The sequence below is a fragment of the Carlito syrichta genome, unplaced genomic scaffold (assembly GCF_000164805.1).
Source record: "Carlito syrichta isolate Samal-C Ts95f unplaced genomic scaffold, Tarsius_syrichta-2.0.1 Scaffold308699, whole genome shotgun sequence".
Lineage (NCBI taxonomy): Eukaryota > Metazoa > Chordata > Mammalia > Primates > Tarsiidae > Carlito > Carlito syrichta.
The window spans coordinates 635,334-660,308 of NW_007252795.1; the positions used below are offsets into that span (position 1 = coordinate 635,334).

The 24,975-nt window shown below is 44.8% G+C and overlaps 1 protein-coding gene across 1 annotated transcript in view; it reads right to left on the reverse strand.

Moving 5' to 3' along the window:
• Nucleotides 1-24,975, reverse strand: part of TANC1 (tetratricopeptide repeat, ankyrin repeat and coiled-coil containing 1) — a 182,689-nt gene that overhangs the window by 17,546 nt on the left and 140,168 nt on the right. The window contains exons 15-18 of the mRNA XM_008065648.1: nt 24,526-24,648; nt 16,287-16,523; nt 14,275-14,460; nt 11,990-12,068 (exon numbers count right to left, since the gene is read on the reverse strand). Coding sequence (XP_008063839.1) covers nt 11,990-12,068; nt 14,275-14,460; nt 16,287-16,523; nt 24,526-24,648 — 625 coding nt within the window. The remainder of the gene's footprint in view (nt 1-11,989; nt 12,069-14,274; nt 14,461-16,286; nt 16,524-24,525; nt 24,649-24,975) is intronic.

Sequence of the window (24,975 nt, forward strand, 5' to 3'; positions counted from 1 at the left end):
CAGGCGGGTCTCGAACCCACGGGCCCAGGCAATCCACTCACCTCAGCCTCCCAAAGTACTGGGATTACAGGCTAAGCCACCGAACCTGGCTCCCATTTAAAAATTTATAACCAACACAGTACCTCCCACCACACGCTGGTCACTGAAGTCTAATACCCTGAGGCCCAGAGCATTAACATGGGTGCCAAGAGTGACTTGTTACTGAACAGTCTTCATAATACCTTTCTTGCCATCTTCCTAGTCAAAGAACTTCTTAAAACCATAAGAGGAGCCATTTTAACAGCAGTCGCCATCTGTATTACTAATGTAGATAAAATGTAGATATTCTCAAGAAAGTGCAATCAAAGTAAGAAAAGTGGATGCTACAAGCTGATCTGGACTGCAGGTGCAATTCATACTTGTGTCGTGTAAACAGGCCCGCAGTTCTTATTGAGCAGACATTTATACACATCTGCATGAACAGAACAGCATTTATACCACTTTTATATCCTGATGCACTGAGGTGGGGGTTCCTATACCCCACATGTTGAAAACCATGGCCAAGGTGATCCTGTCTGTTCTATGAAAGTCTATACAACCAGATCCTGGTCCGTGGCATCCTGGGAACCCCCATTACAGTCTGTTCCTGCCATGATGATGATGTTAATGCTTCCTATTTACAGAAGGCTCTGAGGCCTTCCATATCATAAGAGACAAGAATATGCCACCCCAAAATATGACTGTAGAGACCAGAATAAGCCACCCCAAAATATGTCTCTTTGGCATAAGGATTATTTTGAGCTGATTATTTTGAGAAACTGCAGACACAGGACAAGCTCCCAAAACAGAGAAATAGTTACCCTTTGGTAAGAGAAATTTACATCTATAAGGGAAATCTCCATTAAGAAGGGTGTCTTCCCTTCTGTACCCGGAAGAGAAGGATGACTAAATCACTAGGGACTCCTATCAGTGGAGAAAGTACCTCATAAACCTGACCCTTGTCAACTGCACTTTTCCTGGATATTTCCCCATAGCTGGCCTTCCCCGCATCCTTCATCTCTATTTCAGGGAATGATGATATTTAAGCCTAAGGTCTAATCTCCAAAAGGACCGACACATTTCTCTGGGCATCTTTCACAGATACAACATAAGGTGTACATTTCATTAAACTTGCTTGTTTTCCTCTTATTAATCTTTTGTCACGTGGTCTGTTCCAATGAAGACCCATGAAGAGTACGGAGAAAATGATTTTTTTTCCCCTCCCTACACTATACATTATCTGTACTGATCTAAACCGACCCTGTGAGTGCTTTGTGAGCTGAAAGACATGGGCGTTGAGCCACTACTAAGACCTGCAGCTCCTTCTGAGACATTCCTCCAGGTAGGGAAGTAGGGAATGTCTTTTCTTCCTTTTCCTCAGCTTGTAACTGACTAGAGAAGGAATGAATCAAAACAAAGACACACATGGCCGCAGGCAGAGGCAGGGCCAGCATAGTATTTGCAGGACTCCAGGAGAGGCACAGACACAGGACTCTTCCATCTGAGGAGATCTGAGGCAGCCGATAGGCCACAAGCATTTCGTTCTTTTGTTTGGTAAACAAATGTCATCCACACTATAAATGGGGCCTTTAAATCAGGATTTCTGTTGCAGCTGCTACTGAATTTTTGCAACAGCAGGATATCAGAAATGACAGCCCAGCACTAAAAATAGGGACTGGTTTTTTTGTGTGTGTGTTTTTTTTTTTGAGTTGAAATCTCACTCTGTGGCCCAGGCTGGAGTACAGTGGCATACTCACGGCCCCCTAGCGTTGACCTGCTGGGCTCTGGTGATTCGTCCACTTCAGCCTTCCAAGTAGCTAGAGCTACAGGCACGCACTACTACACCCGGCTAATTTTTTTTTTTTACTTATTGTAGAGATGAGGTTTCGCCAAGTCGCCTGGACTGGTCTTGAACCCACAGGCTCAGCCTCAGCCTCCCAAAGTGTTGGGATTACAGGCTGAGCCACCGAGTCTGGCTAGGACTCTGTTTTATGGAGGTATCAGAGAAGCCACAAGTTGAGGCAGCTGACAAGGGGTGAGAGCGCCACCCAGGGCCTGAAGACAGGGTTGGACCCCAGCCTCCCTTTCCTTCACGCAGGACTTGCTATGTATTTGGTGATTGAGGTGATTAAGAACCTGTAAACACAGGCAGACATTGCTTGGGCTTAAAACAGATCTGGACCTACACACAAATTCCTGACGAGGGTCTCACTGACAAGTGATGCGGACAAGACCCATGTTTTCCTTTTTCTCATCAGATGGAATATTTCTGGGCCCATCATTGCAAACTCCGGCGGCTAAGGAGTAACTCAAGTTTCAGCAGCCACAGGGACTTGCAGATACCATATACGGAAACAAGAATAGTCAACTACATGCTTAAGCAAACAAAACCACTGGCAAAACTCTGCTCAGGAATTCCAACTATTCTGCAAAGGCTGACCCCGTGCTGACCACCAGACGCTAGTGACGGTTAATACCCCGCCTAGACCAGACAAAAAGAGGGGAAGGAAGAGGAGGAGCACGGGCAGGAGAAGAGCTCGCCTTGCCACAGGGCAATGCCTTGTCTCTGGCCAAAGAAATACAAAGATGGAGGAGGGGAAAAAAAAGACTTGGTAGGAAATGGAAGCTCTAAAATCAACATGAACAGATGGCACTTTTTAAAATTGGACATGATTTCTTTTACTTGCAAAATCCTTAACAAGATGGCATTTGTGAATTAAATTCCCGAGAAAGCACATATTTTCTGGTGCTCTGAATAATTTTATCTCAGCAATACTGTCCTCTGTCTTCAGAGCATGAGTGGATTTGTAAAGGCAGATGTTCATTTTAAGAGCAACCTGACTGACACTCAGCAATCTGAACTTATTGGAAACATCAGTGAGACAGAGTCCTTTGTACCATAAAATGGATCATTTGCAGGATTCTTTTTGTTGTTGTTTTTGTGGGGTTTTTTTGAGTTGGAGTCTAACTCTGTCACCCAGACTGGAGTGCAGTGGCCGCTCCCAGCCACCGCAGCCTCGACCTGCTGGTTTCCGGCAATCCTTCTGCCTCAGCCTTCCAAGTAGCTGGAACTACAGGCGTGCACTACCACGCCCGGCTATCTTCTGATTTATTGTAGAGATGAGGTTTCGCCAAGTTGCCCAGGCGGGTCTCAAACCCACGGCTCAGGCAATCCACTCACCTCAGCCTCCCAAAGACACAGGATTATAGGCTGAGCCACCGAGCCCAGCTTGCAGGATTCTGTTACATATAAAAGTTCTCTGGGCAAAGATTTGATTTACAAAAACTCAACTGTCAACTTGCCGGGAACACAGTCATATTCACAAATAGGGCTGTTCATAAAATTTTATAGCAAATTCATGGGGGCATGCTATCCAGGCTCAGGATGGCTTACAGGTGATAACACTGGATGGTTACGCCCACCTTCACTGGCTTCTGGACCCAATTTGGAGAGAAGGGCGGCAAGTTGTGTATACAGAGGCAGATAGATCCTCCTTGCAGACAATGACCTTTTCCTATATTACACACCTGTGACCTGAACCATCCCTCAAGCTGAACTGAGCATATTAGCTATGTAGTTTGCCCCTAAAGATCACACCTCCTGCTGGCTTTGAGACTAGTGTTCATTTGCACAACTTATTTCCTGTTATATTGGTCTCTTCCATCTTTTTAAAAAATGAGCAGAAAATGGAAAAAAAAAGTTGCATCTATTGATAGTAAGAGCAGGGTTCTCATAAATGTCATCTAATTATGGCCAAGGTGAAGACCATGGGAAGTGACAAGAGTGATGATGTCAGACCCTCAGCTGGAGGTTAGGCGGACACAACCTACTCAATAGTAAAGAAAAAGAACAAAAGGATGAGTTAATCTGAAAACAGCAATTTCTCAGCTATTTTATCTAAAAGGTAAAATGTAATAAGGGATTTTTGTGATTTTTTTTTTAACTCTTGGAATGCTTGCCCCCCCACCCCCAACCCACCCACTTTGTAACAACCTGTTGATCCTAAGTTGTTATACACGGAGGTTGGCCATGGCTGTCTTGCTCTGTTGCCATTTGGAGCTGGGCTGTCACACTGAGGGCCTCTGAGAAGCTGCCCCCCATGTCATCTGACAAAGTAGCTGCCCCTCCCCCAAAAGGCAGGGGATATGCCCCCTGCCCCCTTCTAGAAATAGGGCTAAGAGTTATAGAAGCCAAATCTCACAGTCTTGCTTTGTTGGACATTTCTTCCCTCTTTGAGGTAGGGGAGGGTTTCCATTAGATAGAAGGACATACTTTACAAGAGCTATACATTCTTCAGTTCTACAAAGGCGGGGCAGTCATTTAACCTAAGCCTCACCAATTTAAAGGATAAAATGAAATATCATGAAGATTGTTCTTACTGAAAACGGTACTTGCATTGGGAGACAAATCCCCAGGCTCTGGGGTCCGGAGCAAGCTTCCAACACTCCCAGCCTCCACGGAAGCCTCCCGACGGGGAAGCCAGCACTGCCCAAATACAGTTACGCACTGTGTAATGACACTTTGGTCAACGACAGCCCACATATATAATGGTGGTCCCATAAAACTATAATATTGTATTTTTACTCTACCTTTTCTAAAACGTTCAGAAATGCAAACCCTTACCATTGTGTTGCAATTGCCTACAGTATTAACTAGTAACATGCTACACAGGTTTGTGGCCCAGGAACAACAAGCTATACCACAAGGTATGTGAATAGGCTAGACCATTTAGGGTTTGTGAAAGTACACTCTAGGATGTTCACACAATGATGAAATCACCGAAAGACACATTTCTCAAAATGTATCCCATGCATGACTGTACTTTCTGATTTTTTATTTTTGCGTCAGAATCTCACTCTGTTGCCCAGCCTGGAGTGCAGGGCCCCATCACAGCTCACTGTAGCCTCAACCTCCTGGGCTTAGGTGCTCCTTCTACTTCAGCCTCCTGAGTACCTTCAGCCTCCTGACTATAGGCATGCACCACCAGGCCCAGCTAATATTCTAAATTTTTTTTTTTTTTTGGTAGAGGCAAAGTCTTACTAGGCTGGTCTCAAACTCTCAGACTCTAGCAATTCTCCCATCTTGACTTCCTGAAGTGCTGGGAGTGTAGGTATGAGCCACCATGCCCAGTCTTGAATTTAACAAGTTGTTGTTGTTTGCAATTTCTTCCTTATTCCCTATTTGGCAAAACTCCCAGGAGGGCCAGGATCTCCCAAGTGCTTGCAAGGGCAGGCCTGGCTGAGGCCAAGTGCAGGGATTCTGTGTTATGAGGCAGCAACCAAGCATCATTTAAAAACATTGCCTCCCGCACCATTGCCTCCCAGACATTACCCCATTTCCACCAAGCTATCTATGAGAGGTTAAAACAGGGCAGAAACCAAACTAGGTGAGTGGATTGCCTGAGCCCGTGGGTTCGAGACCCGCCTGGGCAACTTGGTGAGACCTCATCTCTACAATAAATCAAAAAATTAGCTGGGTGTGGTAGCATGCGCCTATAGTTCCAGTTACTTGGAAGGCTGAGGCGGAAGGATCGCCGGAACCCAGCAGGTCGAGGCTGCGGTGGCCAGGAGCGGCCACTGCACTCCAGTCTGGGCGACACAGTGAGATTCCAACTCAAAAAAAAAAAAAAAAATACCTGAGTCATCAAAGAGCCTTCTATGAATGTTGCTTAGCACAAAAGTACCAGAAAACACCTATCTTTTCCCGAGGAATGGTCATGATTTCTCCCATAGACAACAAGAATAGTCTACAATAATTGTGATCCTGTCTCATTCGGGTCATAAGGAGAGTAGTAGCTCGACTCGGGGAACACGGGACATATGGCATGAATATCTGTGGGGTTCCTCTTAGTCCTGACTTAATTTTTTAAAATTCTTATCTGAATTATTTAAATAAGCTTCTTCAAAACCTTTGAGGAATAATGTGTGCTATAAATAACATAACTTCAACTTAAAAATAATTTCTTAAAAACATGGATAGTATAAATCATATTTCATACAGACTTTGGTCTTCTAAAAATCCGTGAGACAATCTCTGCTTTGGACAGCTGTCCCTTCTAAAGTGTGTTGGGAATTTCCACATTTAGTAGGCTGGGTTTCACACAGAATGATTTAAAGCAGGCATAAGGTTCTCTTTCCTTTCAGAGAAGAATTTGGTTACGTGCAGGACACCACACGAGGTCTCAGCATAGAAAGGGAGCATTTCCACAAAACCAATTTACACAATTTCACATCTGGTCTCAAAACCACAAAAAGTTCAAATATCATTTCAAACAATGGCAGAGAAAGGAATGCCTTAATAAGGATTTTCCAAAACCAGTACTGGTGAGATGCTCAGGACCTCCAAAAAAAAAATCTAATATCTTTAGTGTACCGAGAAAAGTCACTCAGCTTCTCTCTACAGGACACATTTGGAAAAGTCCAGGTGTATTCAATCTAATACATGTTCCACAGGCCCCAGCAAGCCATTCCTTTCCTTCTAGTCTCTTGCCTGAAATTCTGCACTGAGATGTACATGTGTCACTTAACAACAGAGATAGAATGGGGATACGTTCTGAAATGTGTCATTAAGCAATTTCATCATCGAAAGGACATAACATGGATCTAATATACCCAATGAGCAGCCATTTTAACATTGCCTAAATCACATGTTTTTCTAGCAGCTCACTTAACTTTACCCTCAAATCACTAGCTAGACAGAACCAGTTTTTCAATGTTAACTATTGATAGTTGCTTTGTAACCCCCTCCCCTGCTTATTACTAGTTAGCTTTTCTATTTCAAGTATTTGCCTTCACCCATAAGACCCAAGTTAACCTAATCAGTCCTTCGTGACCTTCATGACACAGACAGACCCCACCAGCAGGGGCAGCAATCATGTGACCGACTAACCCACCCATCTGCCTGCTGTCCATCACCTGATGTCAGTACCTGCATTTACCTGCCCCTTCGTGATGACACGGAGCAGACCACCACGTTGTGACCTTCCCTCATCAAAGGGAAGGATTAAAAGAACTCAACCATGAGGGCCAGCGACCATTGCCTTACTAGACTCTGGTGTGGTCATGTGTTCTTGGAGTTATGGCCGCCATCATGTTTTCTGGCTTTGGCCCCCTCCCCTACCTTGGGAGGTGAATCTCTTCTTTCTCTCTAACTTACTTTCTTAATTAACTAAACTTTCTAATCTTACTACTGTGCAATTCTTTGCATCTTTCTCGTGGCATTGGATTGCACACCAGACACCCACATCCCCAGTAGGTCTGACCTAATATTCTGGAGGCCCCACTGGGAGTGTGACCTAACAGTCATTGTACAAACACCAAAGAGTGACTTATACAAACCCAGACAGTACAGCCTACCCCTTCCTGGGCTATGGTCTAGCCTATTGCTCCTAGGCTACAAATCTGTACAGCATGTGACTGTACTGAATACTGTAGAAACCGTACGAAACACAACTTGTTACCCGGCTTCATAGCCCAATCTGGACACAGCATGAAGACCCTTGCCCAAGACCAGCCTGGAAACATCCACCCCAGTTGTGGGGCAATGCCTGGGACTCAAGTTCCAGAAGGAGCCAGGTTCTATCCAAAATTCCTGTCCAGAATTGGTAAACAGCGAGCTACGATTACACACATGCTAAGCTGCTCTACTTCAATGTGCCACAAAAAAGCAGGCATGCTATGCAGCTGAATAACCTACTCAATTTAGTGGAAAAAATTCAACCCTTCTTGGGAACAGAGGCAAATAAAATGTTTTTAACAGCTTCAGCAATAAAAAACAATTATTTACCTGACTAAACTCCTTTGGAAAATATTTACCAATTAAAATAGCACTGAATTGACATAAAAGAACACTTTACATGAAGCATCTCAGTCGGACTTTTAACTAACTCTGATGGGGCATTCCCTTTCAGGAATTGGGGAAGGACAGCCTTAGGGAGCCATCGGTGTGCTCCCAGCATGCTGACAGACCCGATATCAACCAGTCAGGAGGACTTCTGAAGGGCAGCTAAGTCAGGGTGAGACTGCTGCCAGAAACCAGCATGAGGGCACGGCACAACCAGGCTACAGACAGGGATGTTATGGACACGAAGATGAGGCTGTCCCATCAGCCATGCCCACACCATGTTTGTTGGCTAACAGCTGTATTCCCAAAGATACAACCCAGTAGCCGACTGTGCCCTCAGCACAGGGGCTGCACCAATGTCTTGGACAAGAGGATTTGAGCTACCCTGGAGTCCAGGAGGACACAAAGAAATCAGGACACTGGGTCCTCATGAGTCAACAGGCTCCTTATTCCTACACTTCCAACTACAAGTATTTATCCCAAATTATTCTGCAAAGTGAGCATCACTTGTGTTAGGTCAAACTTGTCCTAAAAATTACATGGTTTTGTTTTAAATCCATTTGGTCGACACCTTTGTGACAAGCTCTGGACTACACCTACATGGTCCTGCATGGTCCTCCATGGCCATTAATCACATGAAGTTAAGCAAGTTCAGATAAAATAAGAGCTTCAAATGTAGTTCCTTAGTTACACAAGTCCCATTTCAAGTACTCAGTAGACACATGTGGCTAGTGACTACCATTCTGGACAGCAGAGAACATTTCCATCATTACAGAAAGTTTTTTTGGCTAGCACTGGACTGGACAGTCGTTGTACATACAGGTGAGCACAAGAGGCATGTCCTCATAAAGTCCACAGTTTGGGAAAAACAGCCTTTTATCAAAGAGCAGCATCAACAGAATTATCAATGGTAAGTCCTAGAAAGGGCACTGGAACCAATGTGAACCAAGAGAGTGGAGGTGGGGAAGGCCTTGCGATGGCAAATGCTGGAAGAGAAGGGCCTCTATTCCTGTCTATTCAGAGAGGAGTTCTAACTAGAAGTCCAGAGAGCAGGCTCACATGATAGAAACTGGCCTGGAGTTTGGAAACACAGTCCCTCTGGCAACCTGCAGCAGCTTGCGGTCACTAGTTAAGTATCTCTGGTCATTTTAGTTTGGGCCAATTCACATCATATGCTGACATGAAAATAGTAACTCAGTATAGCCAGGACATCATGGGAGACAGCATGGACTTGTCATGGCTGTGAAATGCCCTGAAACAGGGATGACACAAGCATCTCGTAGGTCCTCACCGTGTTTCAGGCTGCTCAGAAACGATGGAAGCAACACTGGCTAAGTCTGAATGTCACAGAGTCAAGGGCCTTGATGTCTTTGAGAGTGGTGCTGTTTAGTGCGGATCACAGAGAAGGCGAGATTAGTTTGACTGACAGTCACAGAGAGTCACCGTGGCTATCTAAGCCTGAAAAGTAGTGTTTAGCTTGCCTTTTCTTGGTCTAAATTTTTTAGCAAGCCTCAAGAAAACTCTTGGTTGATGAAATTCACCTGAATGCCTGGTGAGGAAGCCTTCAAAGTGGCCTGAAGACTGTGCATGAGGTTCTGGAAAGGAGGGGCTGAACTCATTTACCTTCTCATTAAGACTCATGGGATAACCATAAGGAGATAAATTCTGCCAACTACCTGAGAGAGCTTGGAAGTGAATCTTTCCCCAGTGGATCTGATTAGAACACAGCCTTGGCCAATACCTAGATTGTCGCCTGGTAAGATCCTGCAGCAGAGAACCCAGCCAAACTGTGCCCAGACTTCTGACCAACAGAAACTGTGAGATAACAAATGGGCTTTGTTTAAAAAAGAAAGAAAGAAAAAAAAAAGACCGAGGGAAGTCTGCAGTTTCCCATGTGCTTCTTTAGCCATCAATTGACTGGCAGATTCTCTAAGGGAGAGGATACTGAAATACAGGATCTGTCATCAAAAGGAAAAAGAAGCTCATACAGAGCCTTCAAAAGTCGGCCCTTCTCTGAACTTTTTTCCAGAAAAAAAATCTTCTTGACTAATAAAGGTTAGAAATTCTCATTTGAGCTAAGTAAGTGTGTGGTGTTACTACCACTAGCCCTGACTTTCGTCGTTGTCATGAGTACCCTGCACTGTGTGTTCTGATATGTCAGCCATTCTAGACTGCTCTGTAACAGAGCGCTGAGTGTCCTGAAATGACCTGGGATGCTTGTTAAAAAACAGAGTCCTGGACTCTCCCTAGATCTAGCGAATCAGGATATCTAGGGACAAGTGCCACAGAGATTCTTTTCAAATATACTTGGGCAACATTGCTTTATCTCATTTAGTCTTCCTCAGAATCCTGGAAGGCGGGTACTACTGACCTCACTGGACAAGGAAGCAAAGGTAACTTGTCCAAAGTTGCTAAAGTAGGCAATGAAAGGACAGGGATTTGGTTTCTGGCTATCAAGAAAGTCATGCCCTGATCTACTCGATCTACTCAACTACACTGTTGCAGCACACAATATAGAATTTGATGAAAATTTTTCTTTTACCCAACTATAGAGGCTACCATGCACCATTTAAAAGGGTGAGGGAAGGACTCTATAACAAATTAATGGCGATACTTAAATCCACACACTTTAGCCATAGCATAATCCAACCCTGCTGGAGTCCTGTGCTTTCTCTGCAACAGTAGCCATGTCCAGTTCCTCCCCTAGCCATGCAGTGAGGATGGGCAAACAGCTGGGGGGCGGGAGGGTGAAGCTTTGAAGGGCAGGCCTGCACTCCCTCTTCCAGAAGCATCTCTAAGGCCTTTCTTAAGCATGAGCTAGCTAATAACCTCTCCACACTACCATTTGGCCTGTTACAAGATAATTTAGAAGCATCTGAAAACAAATCTGCCTGTGAGAAATGGAAATCATATATACCCAGAACACATATACACACCTAGAACACAACATGGAAGTGCACAGTAGACACTCTTAGTGTCCTCTCACCTCGGCCGCTCAAAGTGCTGGGATTATAAGTGTAGTGAGTCACTGCGCCTGGCCTTTTTTTTTTTTTAACATAAAAAACTACTTTTTATTAGGAAAAAGACTCCCCAACCACCAAACTCAAATAAGTAATGCCTTGTCTGTAGTTTTTTAATCTGTATCTGGTTAAGCCTAACTGGTTAGCCAAAACTGCTATAAATGAAGATATCACTCTTCATTTGTTGTTTGCTAGAAATTTAAGGAAAAGAGTCTAAGAACTTCTAGTTTCTTCTGGACAGACTCCACAGATTCAGAAATATAAAAGTGACAAGTCACAGCCTCCATTTGACTGAGGATATGAACGAGTATGTTTCCAAGTCCTTGATGAACTAAACCAACAATGCAAAGTGAAATCCTCCATTTGTCTTTTATTTTAGATTCAGTGGTTCATGTGCAGATTTGTTACATGGCTATTTTGCGCCACGGTGAGGTTTGGGCTTCTAATGAACTTGTCATGCAAATAGTGAACATGTATCCAATAGGTGGTTTTTCAAACCTTGCCCCATTCCTTCCCCTCTTTACCTTAGATTTCTAATACTAAATCCAGTCAAATGGAAAATTTCAAAGCAGCATATTAGTCTCACAAATAACCAATTCAAATCTTCACTGTGCTTGTCTCAGGCTTCCCTCTCACTATCAAGACCAATGGAAATGACTTTAGAGCCTGCATTCAGTACTTTCTTAAGTAGGGGCCACAAAGTCTGGGTTCTGCCCTCATTCTACAGGGCAAGGCAAACCACTGCCTTCCATGCTGAGCCACCTGTGATTCCTGCCTTGTCCACCTGACATGAGTCATAGGAAGATCAGGGTGGTTAGGATGTGTGAAGACTCAGAAAACCAGAGAGTAGTACCTTATTTAGGTATTTTTATCTACCATTCATCAGATGGATAGCAACTGCTAGCCTAATTCAAAATAACTTCAATTTTATGCCTCTAGCAAAGTTTTACTACTCATTTGGAAAGTTTAAGCAGCTCTAAATTTCAAATGCCTTGTGATAAAAAAAGGACTACATGCATCACAAGTCATTCCTAAGACAATTAGGCCAAAACAGGGCTAAAACATCAAGCGAGCTGCCCTGGACTACAAGCAGTGGCATTATAATTACCTGTTTCTCCCCACAATGTGTCGGTGCCATTGACTTCTATTTCATGTTCCTTCTCCATCCCCAGCAAGCACTGGACCACCTGTCAGAAGTGGCAAGGTGATTTAATGAGTTCTCATAGGAAGAGTCGCTTATGATAGCCCATGTATCAAAGAAGACAGTGTGTTGTTTTTTAACCATTATTATCTCATGCTGCACAAGGAGAGAAAATATAATGAAAACCATTTCAAGCATAATTCATATGCTATTCACATTTTCACTTGGAGAAAAATTTTAAAAAAGAATCTCAGTGAATTTCAGCAACATTGTTCAGGATTACTAGGTACTCAGAATTCTAATGAATTCCAACATAACCCAAATATGCCAGCCTAATCAACAAAGGACATGGCAGATCACACAAAGTGCAGTTTCTGCATAAATCACCAGAAGATGGTGAATCCATTTTTCACAAAGAACAAAAACAAGGCAATATATACCTTTTTCAATAAGTTGTTTTTTTTTTTTAAACAAAGTATTGTCCAAATAGTTCTTCTACCGGCAGCGTTATTCTATTCCCTGACTCTTCCTGTCAAAGAGTAGGTCAGGTCACAGGTGTGGAGGCAGGAATATTTGCTCTCAGAGAGACAGAAGCATCTATGTCCTAGACCTTAGCCAGCATTCACCCCGGCAACCACAGTGAGGGACAGGAGAACAAGACAGAGCCGTCTTCCAGTCTCCCAAACCATAGGCTTTGTGGTGGGCTGAATAATGACCCCTAAAGATGTCCACATCTCATTCCTCAGAACCTGTGATGGGGTGATTACCCCAAATTATCAAGGTCTATATCTGATAGACAGCTGATCCAATCACAACTGTCCTTATAAAAGGGACAGGGGGAATCTGGGTAGGAGGAAGGAGGAGATGGGATGTCAGAAGCTAAGGTTAAAGTCATGCACATTGAAGATGGTGGAAGAGACCACGAGTTAAGGAATGCAGGTGGCCTCAAGCTAGAAACAGCAAGGAAACATGTTCTCTCCTAGAGCCTTCAGAAGGAACACTGGTCTTCTGATACCTTAATTTTAGACTTTCAACCTCCAGAACTGTAAGAGTAAGTGTGTGTTGCTTTACGTGTGTATGTGTTTGTTACAACAGCATTAGGAAACTAATAAACTCTTAAGTCTTTTGGTGAATGAATCCTGTTTTTTTCTGATGGATGTTGAAGTTGTTTCTGCATTCCTCCCAGTCAGCTTTAAAACAGGGGTGAACGTGAATTGCAATGAAGGTCATATATACACGTAGCACTCACGGTCCTCCCAATGATGACTTTTCACATTCTGGACCCACTGAGATTTAGGGAAAAGTTGAAAAAGGGAAAACATTTACACTTTCAGACCTGTGTATTTAGCACTCTCTCTGTGTATATATGTGTGTTTCTGATGTGTTAAATGCCAAAAATTAGCCAGTCAGCACATTCCATACTTGTGTATCTGCCCTCGTGTCTTAAATGCCAGAAGTCAGCCAGGCAGCTCTGCACTTAACTTTACTTTAAGCCATTTTAGGGAAAGAATCTTATCAAACACTGGCACCTCTAATTGCCTGAAGATAATTCAGAGTGAGAAATACACAGAAAAGAGCAAGTGAAAATGTTACTGAATTCACAGATAAGCCAAGACACACAGGTCAGGAGATAACAAATATTCAAACTGAGGAATACCAACACCTGCCAGAAATAAACGCTCTATTTACCTACTGCATGGAGTTTTCCTTTAGTGCAGGAGCTGCAAATGACGAGCATCCTACATGATACCAAAGCATTAGGGCTCTACTCTACAAAATCCTAAAATATTCAAGCACAATTTTAGAACCAGGATCCTATGTGACTATTTTCTTAAAAGATCACAAGAACAGAAGAATGACTCAAAAGGGAAAAAAGGTAAAGCCGCAGGGCTAGAGGGTAGAGTGGGCAGGGAAGGAAGAGACAATCAAGGAAGGGAAGAGGGCGAATGTCATCAAAAGGCTCCACTGCAGGAGCCCCAGGTCTCTCGTGGAAGGACAAACCTTCCTGTTCCCATCACATATGCTCAGGACCACGGGCTGTCCTTTGGGTTTTCACCCACAGGAAGGCTGTGATGCCAACAGAAGACCTTCTACTGCAAGTGATCAAAGCCAGCTACCAGTTCTCGAAATCCTCATCTTATTTCATTCCTTCAGCGTGTCATAGGTTCTTAACTCAGAAGGTGGAGATTGGCAAAAAAGCAATGGACTCCCTGGGCTTCTAGCTTCCCGGAAGGAAGCCCTGGTCCACTCACCGAGCTGTGGCCCATGCTGGCGGCCGCTGTCAGTGCCTGCTGCAGGGCATGACTCTTCCTTGGTGCGCCAGGTTGGGGAGGGCCCGCTGACCACTCACAGGTCAGCAGGTACTGGAGAATGTCCCCATGGCCCCGCAGGGCACTGTGGACAAGTGCGCACTGGCCCTTCTTATCCAAGTGGTCCACCTGGGGGGCAGAAGCAAGGAAAGGGCACAACTGAGCATTGTTTTTTCTGAGAATGTGAATATACCACTAACATTGTGCAAACCCCACTTTCCTGCAAACAGACATGGGGTCATGCTCCAGCTCATCCCTCTGAAGGGCACTGGACCTTCATCTGGACTAGTTCATGGTAATGAATGTACCATTCCAGGCCTCGAGTTTCCTTTGCAGGACTACAGGTCACAAATCGTTCTTCTCACCTCCATGTTTTGGCAGCAAATTACATAGAGCTCCAGGTTTTCTTGAGAGCATGTGTGAAAACACAGACCAAAGGCTTGGTCAAAGCCCCATGCTTCCTAACTTTGGTTGCCTGGGTGGGGCATTCTAGGTCTGCTGTGATGAGCTGTGATTTGAGGAAGTAGAGCAGTTCTCTGGTCACAGAGCCAGAAAAAGGAAGGGATTAGGAATATAGGGAACTCTCTGAACGAAGACGGGCAGAGAGTCCAAGTGGTATCTGACTAGGAAAGGAGGTCATGTGTAGACAGGTGGCCTGGGACATGCTAGGGAGTAAAGGGTGGGGCACAAAGTCAGGAGATGCCAGCTAGCCAGTAACGTACAGTGTCTGTGTGCCTGCCACACACTTCCTTAGGGCTCCAAGGCAGCAGGCAGCTCTCCTAAGTCCTGTCTAAACCCAGGGAGCACTGGGGCTGGGAGCAGTCCAGGACCAGCTTGGCCATATTTGCCAATCCTAGGGATGCTCTGCACCCTCACACAGAGGCACTGCACGAGCCACCAACATGACACCCAACCTCCTCCTACAGAACTTTCAGCTACAACGGGCGGGGGCCTGCTGGCCTCAGAATAAAGCTAAGGGACAGCTGGGATCCTAAAACAGAGGCATCGTGACATGTAGCAGTAATGCAACTGCAAAGGCTCAGCCACACGCTTCCCTCCTTCATGAGCTGAAGTTCATACACCCCAAATGGTGGATTTTTAAGAGAAAAAAACAAAAAGGCTCCCACAGCTGCTATAAGCCTAATGTTTTTGCGGTTGTTGAACTTAAAATATCCTAATTAAGTTAAAAAATGAAAGAAAATTATCAGCGGTTTATCTCTATTGTTAAAAAGCACATTTCCCATTAAATGCTTCCAGTACACCTAAACAGAGTTTACTGTGAGCTAGGCATCATTCTCATTTAATCTATTAACACTGACAGTTCTACAGTAACCTGTTTACAAATACACAGTTATTTTATATTAAATTTAACATATGATTTAACACTCCCACAGTAGCCCCATGGTAGGGACTGTTATGCCCATTTTACAGACGAGAAGCATACAGGCTCAATAATTTGCACTGTGCCCTAGCTGGCAAGTGGAGAGGTGATGATTCTGGTGGTCTAGTTCCAGCAGTTCAAGCACATGGCTTCAAAGATCCATGGAACTAATTTTGCTGTCTTAAAAAGAACATGAAGTGGAATAAAATGAGGAGAGAGGGAAAAAAGCAAACATTTACAATATTTTCAACCAGTTGTGGTGAGGTGTTAAATTCTAGGTCAATGCTTACAGACTTCTGGAGGGATGGCCTCACTCAGGTGAGTAGCAGCCACGGGCCTCCCTGGTATTCTGCTTGCCCTGGGTAACATTAGGCAGGGAATAGCCCATGAGCAAAACACATGACTGACTCCCACAGCTCTGCCTTTCTGTGTATGCTATGGTTTCTCACTCATGACATTTTGACAGGGTAGAAACAAAGGAGTCTGGCCTGGCTGATGACAATTCCAGCAATAAGCTGAGCTGCTTTCCATCCCATCCCCACACCGTGGCCAATCCTGCATAAACCAGGCTTACCCTGGCTCCCTTCTTGGTCAGCAGACACACCAGCTTCATGTGGCCGGCAGCTGCCGCGTAACAGAGGGCAGTCATGCCATTTTCTGACATTCCATCCAGGCAGGCACCAAATTCCAGGAGCAGAGTGACAACCTCTTCGTGGCCGAGGTGAGACTGGACACACAGGATCGGGGCATTATTTAACACTTCTGTCCTGTAGTTCACGTTGGCCCCTCCCAAAATCAGGAGCCGGCTCACCTGTTGGACAATGACCCCCAACAAGATTAATTTTTCACAAAAAAAGGTCATCTCAAAACATTTGTGGAAAAGGGCAGTATCTTCAATTTCTGGTATCATTTTAATCCAGTGTTTCTCAAACTTGAGTGTGTAACCAGTATCATCTGGGGATATATTAATAGGGCACACCCTCATCAGTGGGGATATAAAACGGTACAGCTGTAATGAGAAGCAGGATGATGGTTCCTCAAAAAATCAAAAATAGAACTACTGCCTGCAATTCCAGCTACTTGGGAGGTTGAGGTGGGAGGACTGCTTGAGGCCAGGAGTTGAGACTATAGTGAGATACGTCATTATTCCTATAAATTGTCACTGCACTCCAGCCTGTGCAACAGAGTGAGGCCCTGTCTCTAAAATAAAACAGAACTACTGGTAATCTCACTTCTGAAAAAAATTGGAATTATATTTTGGAGAGTGGGTCCCTTATAGTACAGGCTTCCTCCTGCTAGGTAAGGTAAGTGTTGTGGGAACCCATGGGCATCAGTGTACCAGCTAGTGCTGTTGAATTTTTTTTGGAGGTTCTTTCAACACATTTACCCAATTCATGATAAGTGATGTACTAGCATACCTGCCTGTGTTCAGCAGTTTTTGACAAAAAAACCAGCATGACCCCCATGTTCCACCCTCCCTATTCACCTGATCTTGCCCTGAGCAATTTCTGCTTGTTTGTTTGTTTGTTTCTCCAGATGAATAGTTTTTTGCTGATGTGGAAGAGGTGAAACAAACAACAGCAGAAGCACTAAAAGGCATCAAAACCGACAAGTTAAAAACTGTATTGAGCAGTGAAAAAAGCATCTTGATAGGTGTATTGCATCCAACAGAGACTGCTTTGAAGGTGACTGAAGTTTAAACATTTAAGAATAAATACACAATTTCTTATAAATACATTTTTTGGGTCCCCCCCCCATACAAAGGAATATTGTTTGGCCTCAAAGAAGGAATCTCGCCATACGTGACAGCATGGATGAATCTGGAGGACATCATGCTAAGTGAAATAAGCCAGACACAAAAGGAAGAGACCAGGTAATACCACTCATGAGGTATACAGAGTAGTCAAATTCATAGAGATGGAAAGTAGAATGGAGGGGCCTGGGTCTGCTCGAGGAAAAAATTGAAACTGCTGCTTAGTATACAGAGTTTTAGTTTTACAATATGAAAAGCTCAAGACATTCCCTGCATAACAATGAATATGCTTAACACTGCTCAACTGTAGGCGAAAAGGTTAAGACAGTATGTTTTCTGGTATGTGTTTTTTTTAATCACAATTAAAAATAAAGATGAAAAGAACTGCCCATTATCAGGTTCCACCCCCTGGTTTCTGACTCAGGATCTGGGTGGCACATTTCCCAGGTAATACTGACACTGTGGGTTGGAGGACCCCACAGTGAAAAAAATCACTATTTAATCTAAATAAAAACAGAGAAGTCACTTTTTCTGGCAAAGAAGTAATAATAACAGGATTAAATAATTAACAGTGAGATAACAAAGCCAGAAGTAAATACAAACACTCCTTTCTTTCCCATGGGCATTTGCCCATTTAATGATGGGTGATTTACTAGCACACCTGCCCACACTATACTGAGTGTTCAGCAGTCTTTGATCAAAAATAGCATGACCCCCATGTCTCACCCTCCCTACCCAGCTGATCTTGTCCTGAGAAACTTGTTTGCTTGCTTCCTAAAAGGAAAAGCAGAACATATGGAAACGTCTATATGCCCCAGACCATGAGCAGCATAACACAACTAGAAAATAATCTGCCGGGCTCGGTGGCTCAGCCTGTAATCCCGCACCTTTGGGAGGCTGAGGTGAGTGGATTGCCTGAGCCTGTGGGTTCGAGACCCGCCCAGGCAACTTGGTGAGTCCTCATCTCTACAATAACTCAAAATGAGCTGGGCATGGTAGCGCGCGCCTGTGGTTCCAGCTACTTGGAAGGCTGAGGCGGAAGGATCGCCGGAGCCCAGCAGGTCGAGGCTGCGGTGGCCGGGAGCGGCCACTGCACTCCAGTCTGGGAGACAGAGTGAGACTCCAACTCAAAAAAAAAAAAAAGAAAAGAAAAGAATCTGCTTGCCCAAACTTTACCTGTATAATGACTACTTGTATATCTAATCCTGAACGGTACCCCACATCTTTCAAATAAAAATAAATAAATAGGGAGGAAAGAAAAGAATCTACTTCTTCCACTAATTACTACATCCTCCACCCACTAACTTCCTTGGATCCAGATATCTGGGAAAGTTGTTTACCTACAAATTTTTAAGTAAAATTACTAAACATATACAAATTTTTACTATATTAATATCCTCTTCAAATCTCCAGGTAATTAGGAAGAAATGATGCTTCTTGAACAGCTATTAAGATTTCCAGAGTGTTTATTTAAACGGTTCATGTCAATGGTCCTGACCTGCATCCATCACGGCCCCTGTCACAGCTCTGGCAGGTCCTCGGCCTGCCCCCTAAATGTGAAAACCACAGAGACGGTGTCATCTATTGACTGGAGACACCGGGATCATTAAAAGATACAGAGAGATGATGAGGCACATAAAATTCAGGGTATTTCAGTGACATGTGTCTACAAAAACTGTGGACAGCATATTTACAAGTGGATGGAATTGGGAAATTCATACTCCCAGGTGGTAAAACCAGAACTCACAACAGCAGAGTGGCAGGTTAGAAACCAAAGTATAAAACCTGAAGATGTCTTGGCTGCTGCTAAAGCTTGAACCCCATGGGACCCAGGCCTCCTCTCTTTCCTTCTTTCCAGGACCATTCCTCTTGCTTCTCTCTCACTGCAGCTACCCTGGATGGGACGTTTGTCCTGTGGCAACATCAAGCAGCTCTGATGTAATGGCCACTAGCTCACAGTTCCCTTTGACTAGAACACTCATTCTAGATGTACAGATGCAAAGGATTGCTTCCTAAAGGTCTCTGCTCCAACACCAGGACACTGGCGAGAAGTGCCCTGTCCCTGCTGCCACGGACACATAGCCATACACCCATGCATGTACCCAGGCCCTCTCCATCCCTCACTCTCTGTTTTCTAGCTTAGTCCACCACACCAGGTGCTGGTTCTCAGATACTGAAGTTCACAGAGAAGAAAGGGGCAAAGGAAGTCCCTCCACAGGCAGGGATGGCCTACCTGTCAGGTCTTACACACCACTGGGACCGTCACTGACACTTAAGGAAGGACAGGCCATGCCTGAGGGACGAGGCAGCCGGGTCAAGGCAGCCCTGACAAGCCAGCTGACTGCCTGACCGCTGCCCTGCTGTTTACCCCATCAGAAGGACCATCATCTACCTGACCCAGCTGAGCACGAACCCAGCCTCCCACTGTCAACCTGCACTGGAGGTAAAGGCAGACTACCACCAGACTCAAACATAATTCAAAAGCATCTGAAGACTGCAAGTGTTAAATGAAAAGCAAGGCTTTCTTAAAAAAAAAAAAAAAAGATTTCCCTTTGAATAACTATGATTGGTATGGAAAAAATAGGATTACACTGTAGAAATACTTGGGGATTTTATCAAGAGCTAGGAAACCAGTTCCCATAAGAAGAATAGAGACAATACACATGTCTAGAAATACATGTAACACTCTTGAGGGGCACATCAGGCTCTGCTAACCACAGGACAGGCAGGAATTGCTTATAAATTCCCTGGATGACTTCACCAGCTAGTTACCCTCTCCCTCCCTCATCAAGCCCATACCCTCTGGAGATCCATGAGCCTAAAAGAAAAAGATGGATTCAGTAGTCTAAGTATTCAATCAGTTGCTTAACTAACTTGCTGTGTGATTTTCAGAAAATTACTCTTCCTTTCTGTGCTTCAAGTGGCTCCTAAGAAATCAGCAGTATCTAACTCCATTCTACCTAATAGGTACCCTTGGCTTATAATGTTGGAAGGTGTGCCTGCAGTACCATGATGAGTACCTTAAAAGAGTTTACCTGGAAGGCATGTGCTCATTGCAAACCTTTCCTAAAGATGTTTGCCTTCAACTCACATACCATCGGATTCTGGGAAATATTTCCTTTGCTGGTGTAATGCAGTTATTTTTACCAATCAACCCCTCATCAGCTTGTGGGTCTTCCCCTAATCTCTGGTTCTTAACCATGCTGCACACTGAAACCACCTGGGAGTTTGCAAGTTTCCAACGCCTGGGCCTAACCCTTGGAGATTCTGACTTAACTGGGGTTGGTGCTCTGACACTCAGAGCTCCCAAGTGATTCTAGTTGGCAGCCAGCGCTGTAAACAATCAGGTGACAAATAAACCTACACAGCATGGGCTTGCTGAGAGCCAGGTACACTGTGATTTGGGGTAAGCTACTAACTACTCTCAACCTCAGTTTTCTCATCTGATAAATGGAGGTAAACACATTTCACTTCACTGGGTGGCTGTACAGAGTAAAAATGAAAATGAATGTGTGAAAAAGTGTGTGTCTATGTATCTATGCACACACATGCATACAACATTTACCACAGCACTTAGCCTCCTGTGAATGCTAAATAAATGTTAACTACTATTGTTATAATCATGCTTTCATGGAATCTTCAGAAGGGACAAGAGCCCAGGTCCCAAGTGCCAGAAGGCACAGGAGGAGGAAGCTCTGCCCACCTGTCTACATCCCCCTGTGCCCTTCCTGGGTCCCTGTGGACCATCCACCAGTACACAGCAGCAAGGAGACTTCATGCAGAGTGAGGGAAGGGGTGAGTCACCCGGAACCATCAAACCCTCAAGATAGATGGCTCCTGCTCACAAGCACCGACTGGCACATCCAGAAGTTCCCAGGTGCTTACAACAAGAATCACAGTTTCCAGAGATGAGGCAAACCACTAATAAGAACTCATGTGGACATGTATACATGCCAAGTATTTCCCCAGCAGCTTTAATACCTCGGCGAGGTTTCTAATTACTCTAGAGACAGGCTCTTTTGTTGTCTCCATTTTGTAGGTGAGAAAGCCAAGGCTCAGAGGGAGTTAGGCAAAGATGGGCAGTGAACACAAAGCTGACGAATGTCACATCGCAGGCCAGCGGCGGAGGCAGCAGGCCCAGCGAAGACGGCACTGCGTTAAGAGGAGGTATTGAAACACGTCTTCCCAAAGATTTTCCCCCAACCACATGAACATTTTTTGGCCATCATCACAGAAGCCCTCCTTGGACAACACTTGGATGTAGCAGTATTATCTAAAGATGTCTGGATCCAAGGAAAGAAAACACAAAGGGGAATGTGCCTACGCAAAGCAGTAAGATCATGAGGAACAGAAAAGCACTGACCCAGGCGGTCATGAGGTGAAGTCAAAGTTTTCTCACTAAATATAGTGGAAATCCATACAGGCACAAGTGTTTTAAAATGTGTGTTGCCTGACTGTGACACAGAATATGACTAGATCCCTTAGCCAAGCGAGGCAGGCCCAAGTCCACGCCTAGCCCCTGTTCTCCCTCATTGCTCTCCAGCTGGGAAAAGAATCACAAACGGAATTCTCCAGAGTCCACAGTCCACGACTGGCAGCCGATCCTAGGAGATGGAGCGAACAAAACCACCAGCTGGACTGAAGCCTGGGGGTGCTGGCGGCAGGAACCCCAGTGGGCCAGCGGAGCCCGGGCTGGCACCACCCTGGCCTGACCACGGGAGACGACATTATCAGACATCGCTGGTATGCCAATGAAATTAAAATCCATCTACCGAATAGTCATCCCAGAGCAAGTCACTTTAATTTACCAAAGTGGCAAACTGCAATTATTGCTCAAAATGACATTCATTCCTGTATGACAACATTTAATATTCTCTAAAAAAAGTTCCTTAATTGCATGCATAATTTTAAATTACTGTAATTTGTTCAAGATTCTGTGAAAACCTTTCCCCCCCTTGAAAGATAAAAGAAACAGAAGAATAATGGAAGACCTTAAAATTCTAGAACCACATTTATAATTCAGGGGGTGGGGTAGATGTAGGTGACACTGGAGTCTTACAAAACAAAGTAAAAATGATTAACTATTAAAACTGCAGGTGGGTTAAAGAGGAAAATTTATAACCCCAGGAGGGTCAAATCCATTCCATTATTATGCTCTCTTAATTTACTGTCTTAAAAACTCCTATTCAACCATTTGTTTCCCATTTACTTCACTCCACATTAAAAGAATAACTTCTGTGCCCATAAATTCATTAAAGAAGTGGAAACAGACGTTGCCATTTTAATTCTTATTTCTTTTGTTCTTGTCACGATTATAAGATTTTATTAGTTATGGAAAACCCAAAAGATATACTGTTGGCTAAGATGAAAGATGAAACGATGTTATAATAGTAACCTCAACTCTAACGGTTACACAATATAAGTGAAAAAAATTCCTAATACAATTTCTTCATTATGTGAAACCTAAACTTAACCATTTGCTTTATGTGACTCCATCTAGAAAGAGCTCCCTTTGACCAGGAGCAGCAGCTTGAAGTCAATTCTCTTTAACTATTAAAAAAAAAAAACATCCTGTCCACACACCCTGCAAAACTTGCACGTAGGGCTCAGTTGTGACATGGGCACTCAACTCTGCAAGTCTGGAGTGTGAGGAAAAATACGTAAAGGAGCAGGCACAGAGTAGGGCAGAGGCTCCCCATGAGCAGTTCTACAGCCCTGCTCTGCCTCAGGCGCCAGCCAAGAGGACCAGCTGAGGCCGAATCCAACGTGCTCTCTGCCCATCAGCCTCCAACCCCAATGGGGGCCAAGTCCACCTGGACAAGGCAGCACTCTTACCTCTGCAAAGACACTATCTGTGTCTACCAGTGCCTCTACTCTATTCCAAGGCTCTGCACTGAGCAGCAGGGTTCCAGGTGACCCCAGACTCAGAGTACTGCTAGGTCCTCCTTGACTCCCAGGAGGCTCAGGTGGCTTCATGACTCCCCCACCCTTCTACACACACCAGGAAGGCAGGGAAGGGGGCACAGCACACATCTGCCCAGACATGGGGAAGCACTCTGCATGACCCAGACCCCAGACACATGTCCCAGTGCAGCTGCCCAGGGGGAAGTGTGTGGACAGGAGGAGAGGAGAAGCACAAAGGTGCCCCCAGAGCATCCTCCATGGCACTGTATATGGTCCCCTTCCCAGAGGGGTTTGATGAGTACAAGTGAGGAGAAGTGGGAGACAGAGCCTGGAGACCGAGTCAGGACTTGGCCCCCTTCTTCACTGGATACCACGTTGGGCCTCCTTCCTGATACTGACAAGGAATAGATACAATCATTTCAGAGAAGTGACTTAGGGGAAGACCTGGCTCATGGGAAACTGCCCCAGAACTTTTGTGGGCAGCTGGGCATATCACTGTTTGGGGCTGAAAGGCCTGGACACTAACTTTCTCTGTGGCCTAAGCCAGATACCGGACCTCTGTGTGCTTTATATTCTAAGAGTGCATTACACAAGGAAGAAAAATCCACCTTAAAAAGCTGAGCAGAGAACCGTGACCTGACAGTCACTGATGGAGGAGTGAAGAAGCTCTTAACTCCATAGTGGGCCAAGCTGATGCCCTTTCTGTAGCCAGAAACGTATGTGTACATGGAATCTTAAGTCACAGTTTTTCTGTGTACCCATCTCTGCATCACTCATTAATGCTTCATTTCCTATGAACTCTAAAGAGGTGGTCCAGATTAGTAACCCAAGACACTTTAAAAATCCATCATTCCCGGAAATCTCTCCTGACCTTTGGTTCCCTTTGTCAATTGTTACCTTATCCCGTCCGCTCTGAAACAGTCACCACATGCTCACTGAACAGCCCAGGCCACCCACATCTTCCTACTGGATGGAGAAAAGCTACACTTAAAGAGAATGTATAATACAGCATCCAATTCTACATGATATACATCAGGGAAGTGCATCATTAGAAGCTCCTCTACTTTCTCTCGCCACCACCCAGGCAGGACTGTTGGAGGAACAGCCAGTGGCCGGCCAGGACTGGAGCTCTGGCTCTGTGCAGATGGGTGCTCACCTTCACGTTGGGGGTATAAAGATTCCTGAGAGAGGCGAGGGCGGCAGACAGCCCCTCGGTGCTGTAACCGATCCACAGGGCTTGGAGATGGCTTGACGAGATTCCCGTCTTCTTACTGAGGCCCTGGAAACAGAGACATATCTGCCTGAGAATCTCCTGCAGTGTCACTTTGAAAGCAGGTCTGAGCCGGGGTTGGTGGCTCAGCCTGTAATCCCATGCTTTGGGAGGCTGAGGTGAGTCCTGAGCCCGCGGGTTGGAGACCCGTCTGGGCAACTTGGTGAGACCTCATTTCTACAATAAATCAAAAAAAAAAATCTGGGCGTGGTAGCGCACGCCTATAGTTCCAGCTACTTGGAAGGCTGAGGCAGAAGGATTGCCGGAGCCTAGCAGGTCGAGGCTGAGGTGGCTGGGAGCGTGCCACTGCACTCCAGTCTGGGCAACAGAATGAGA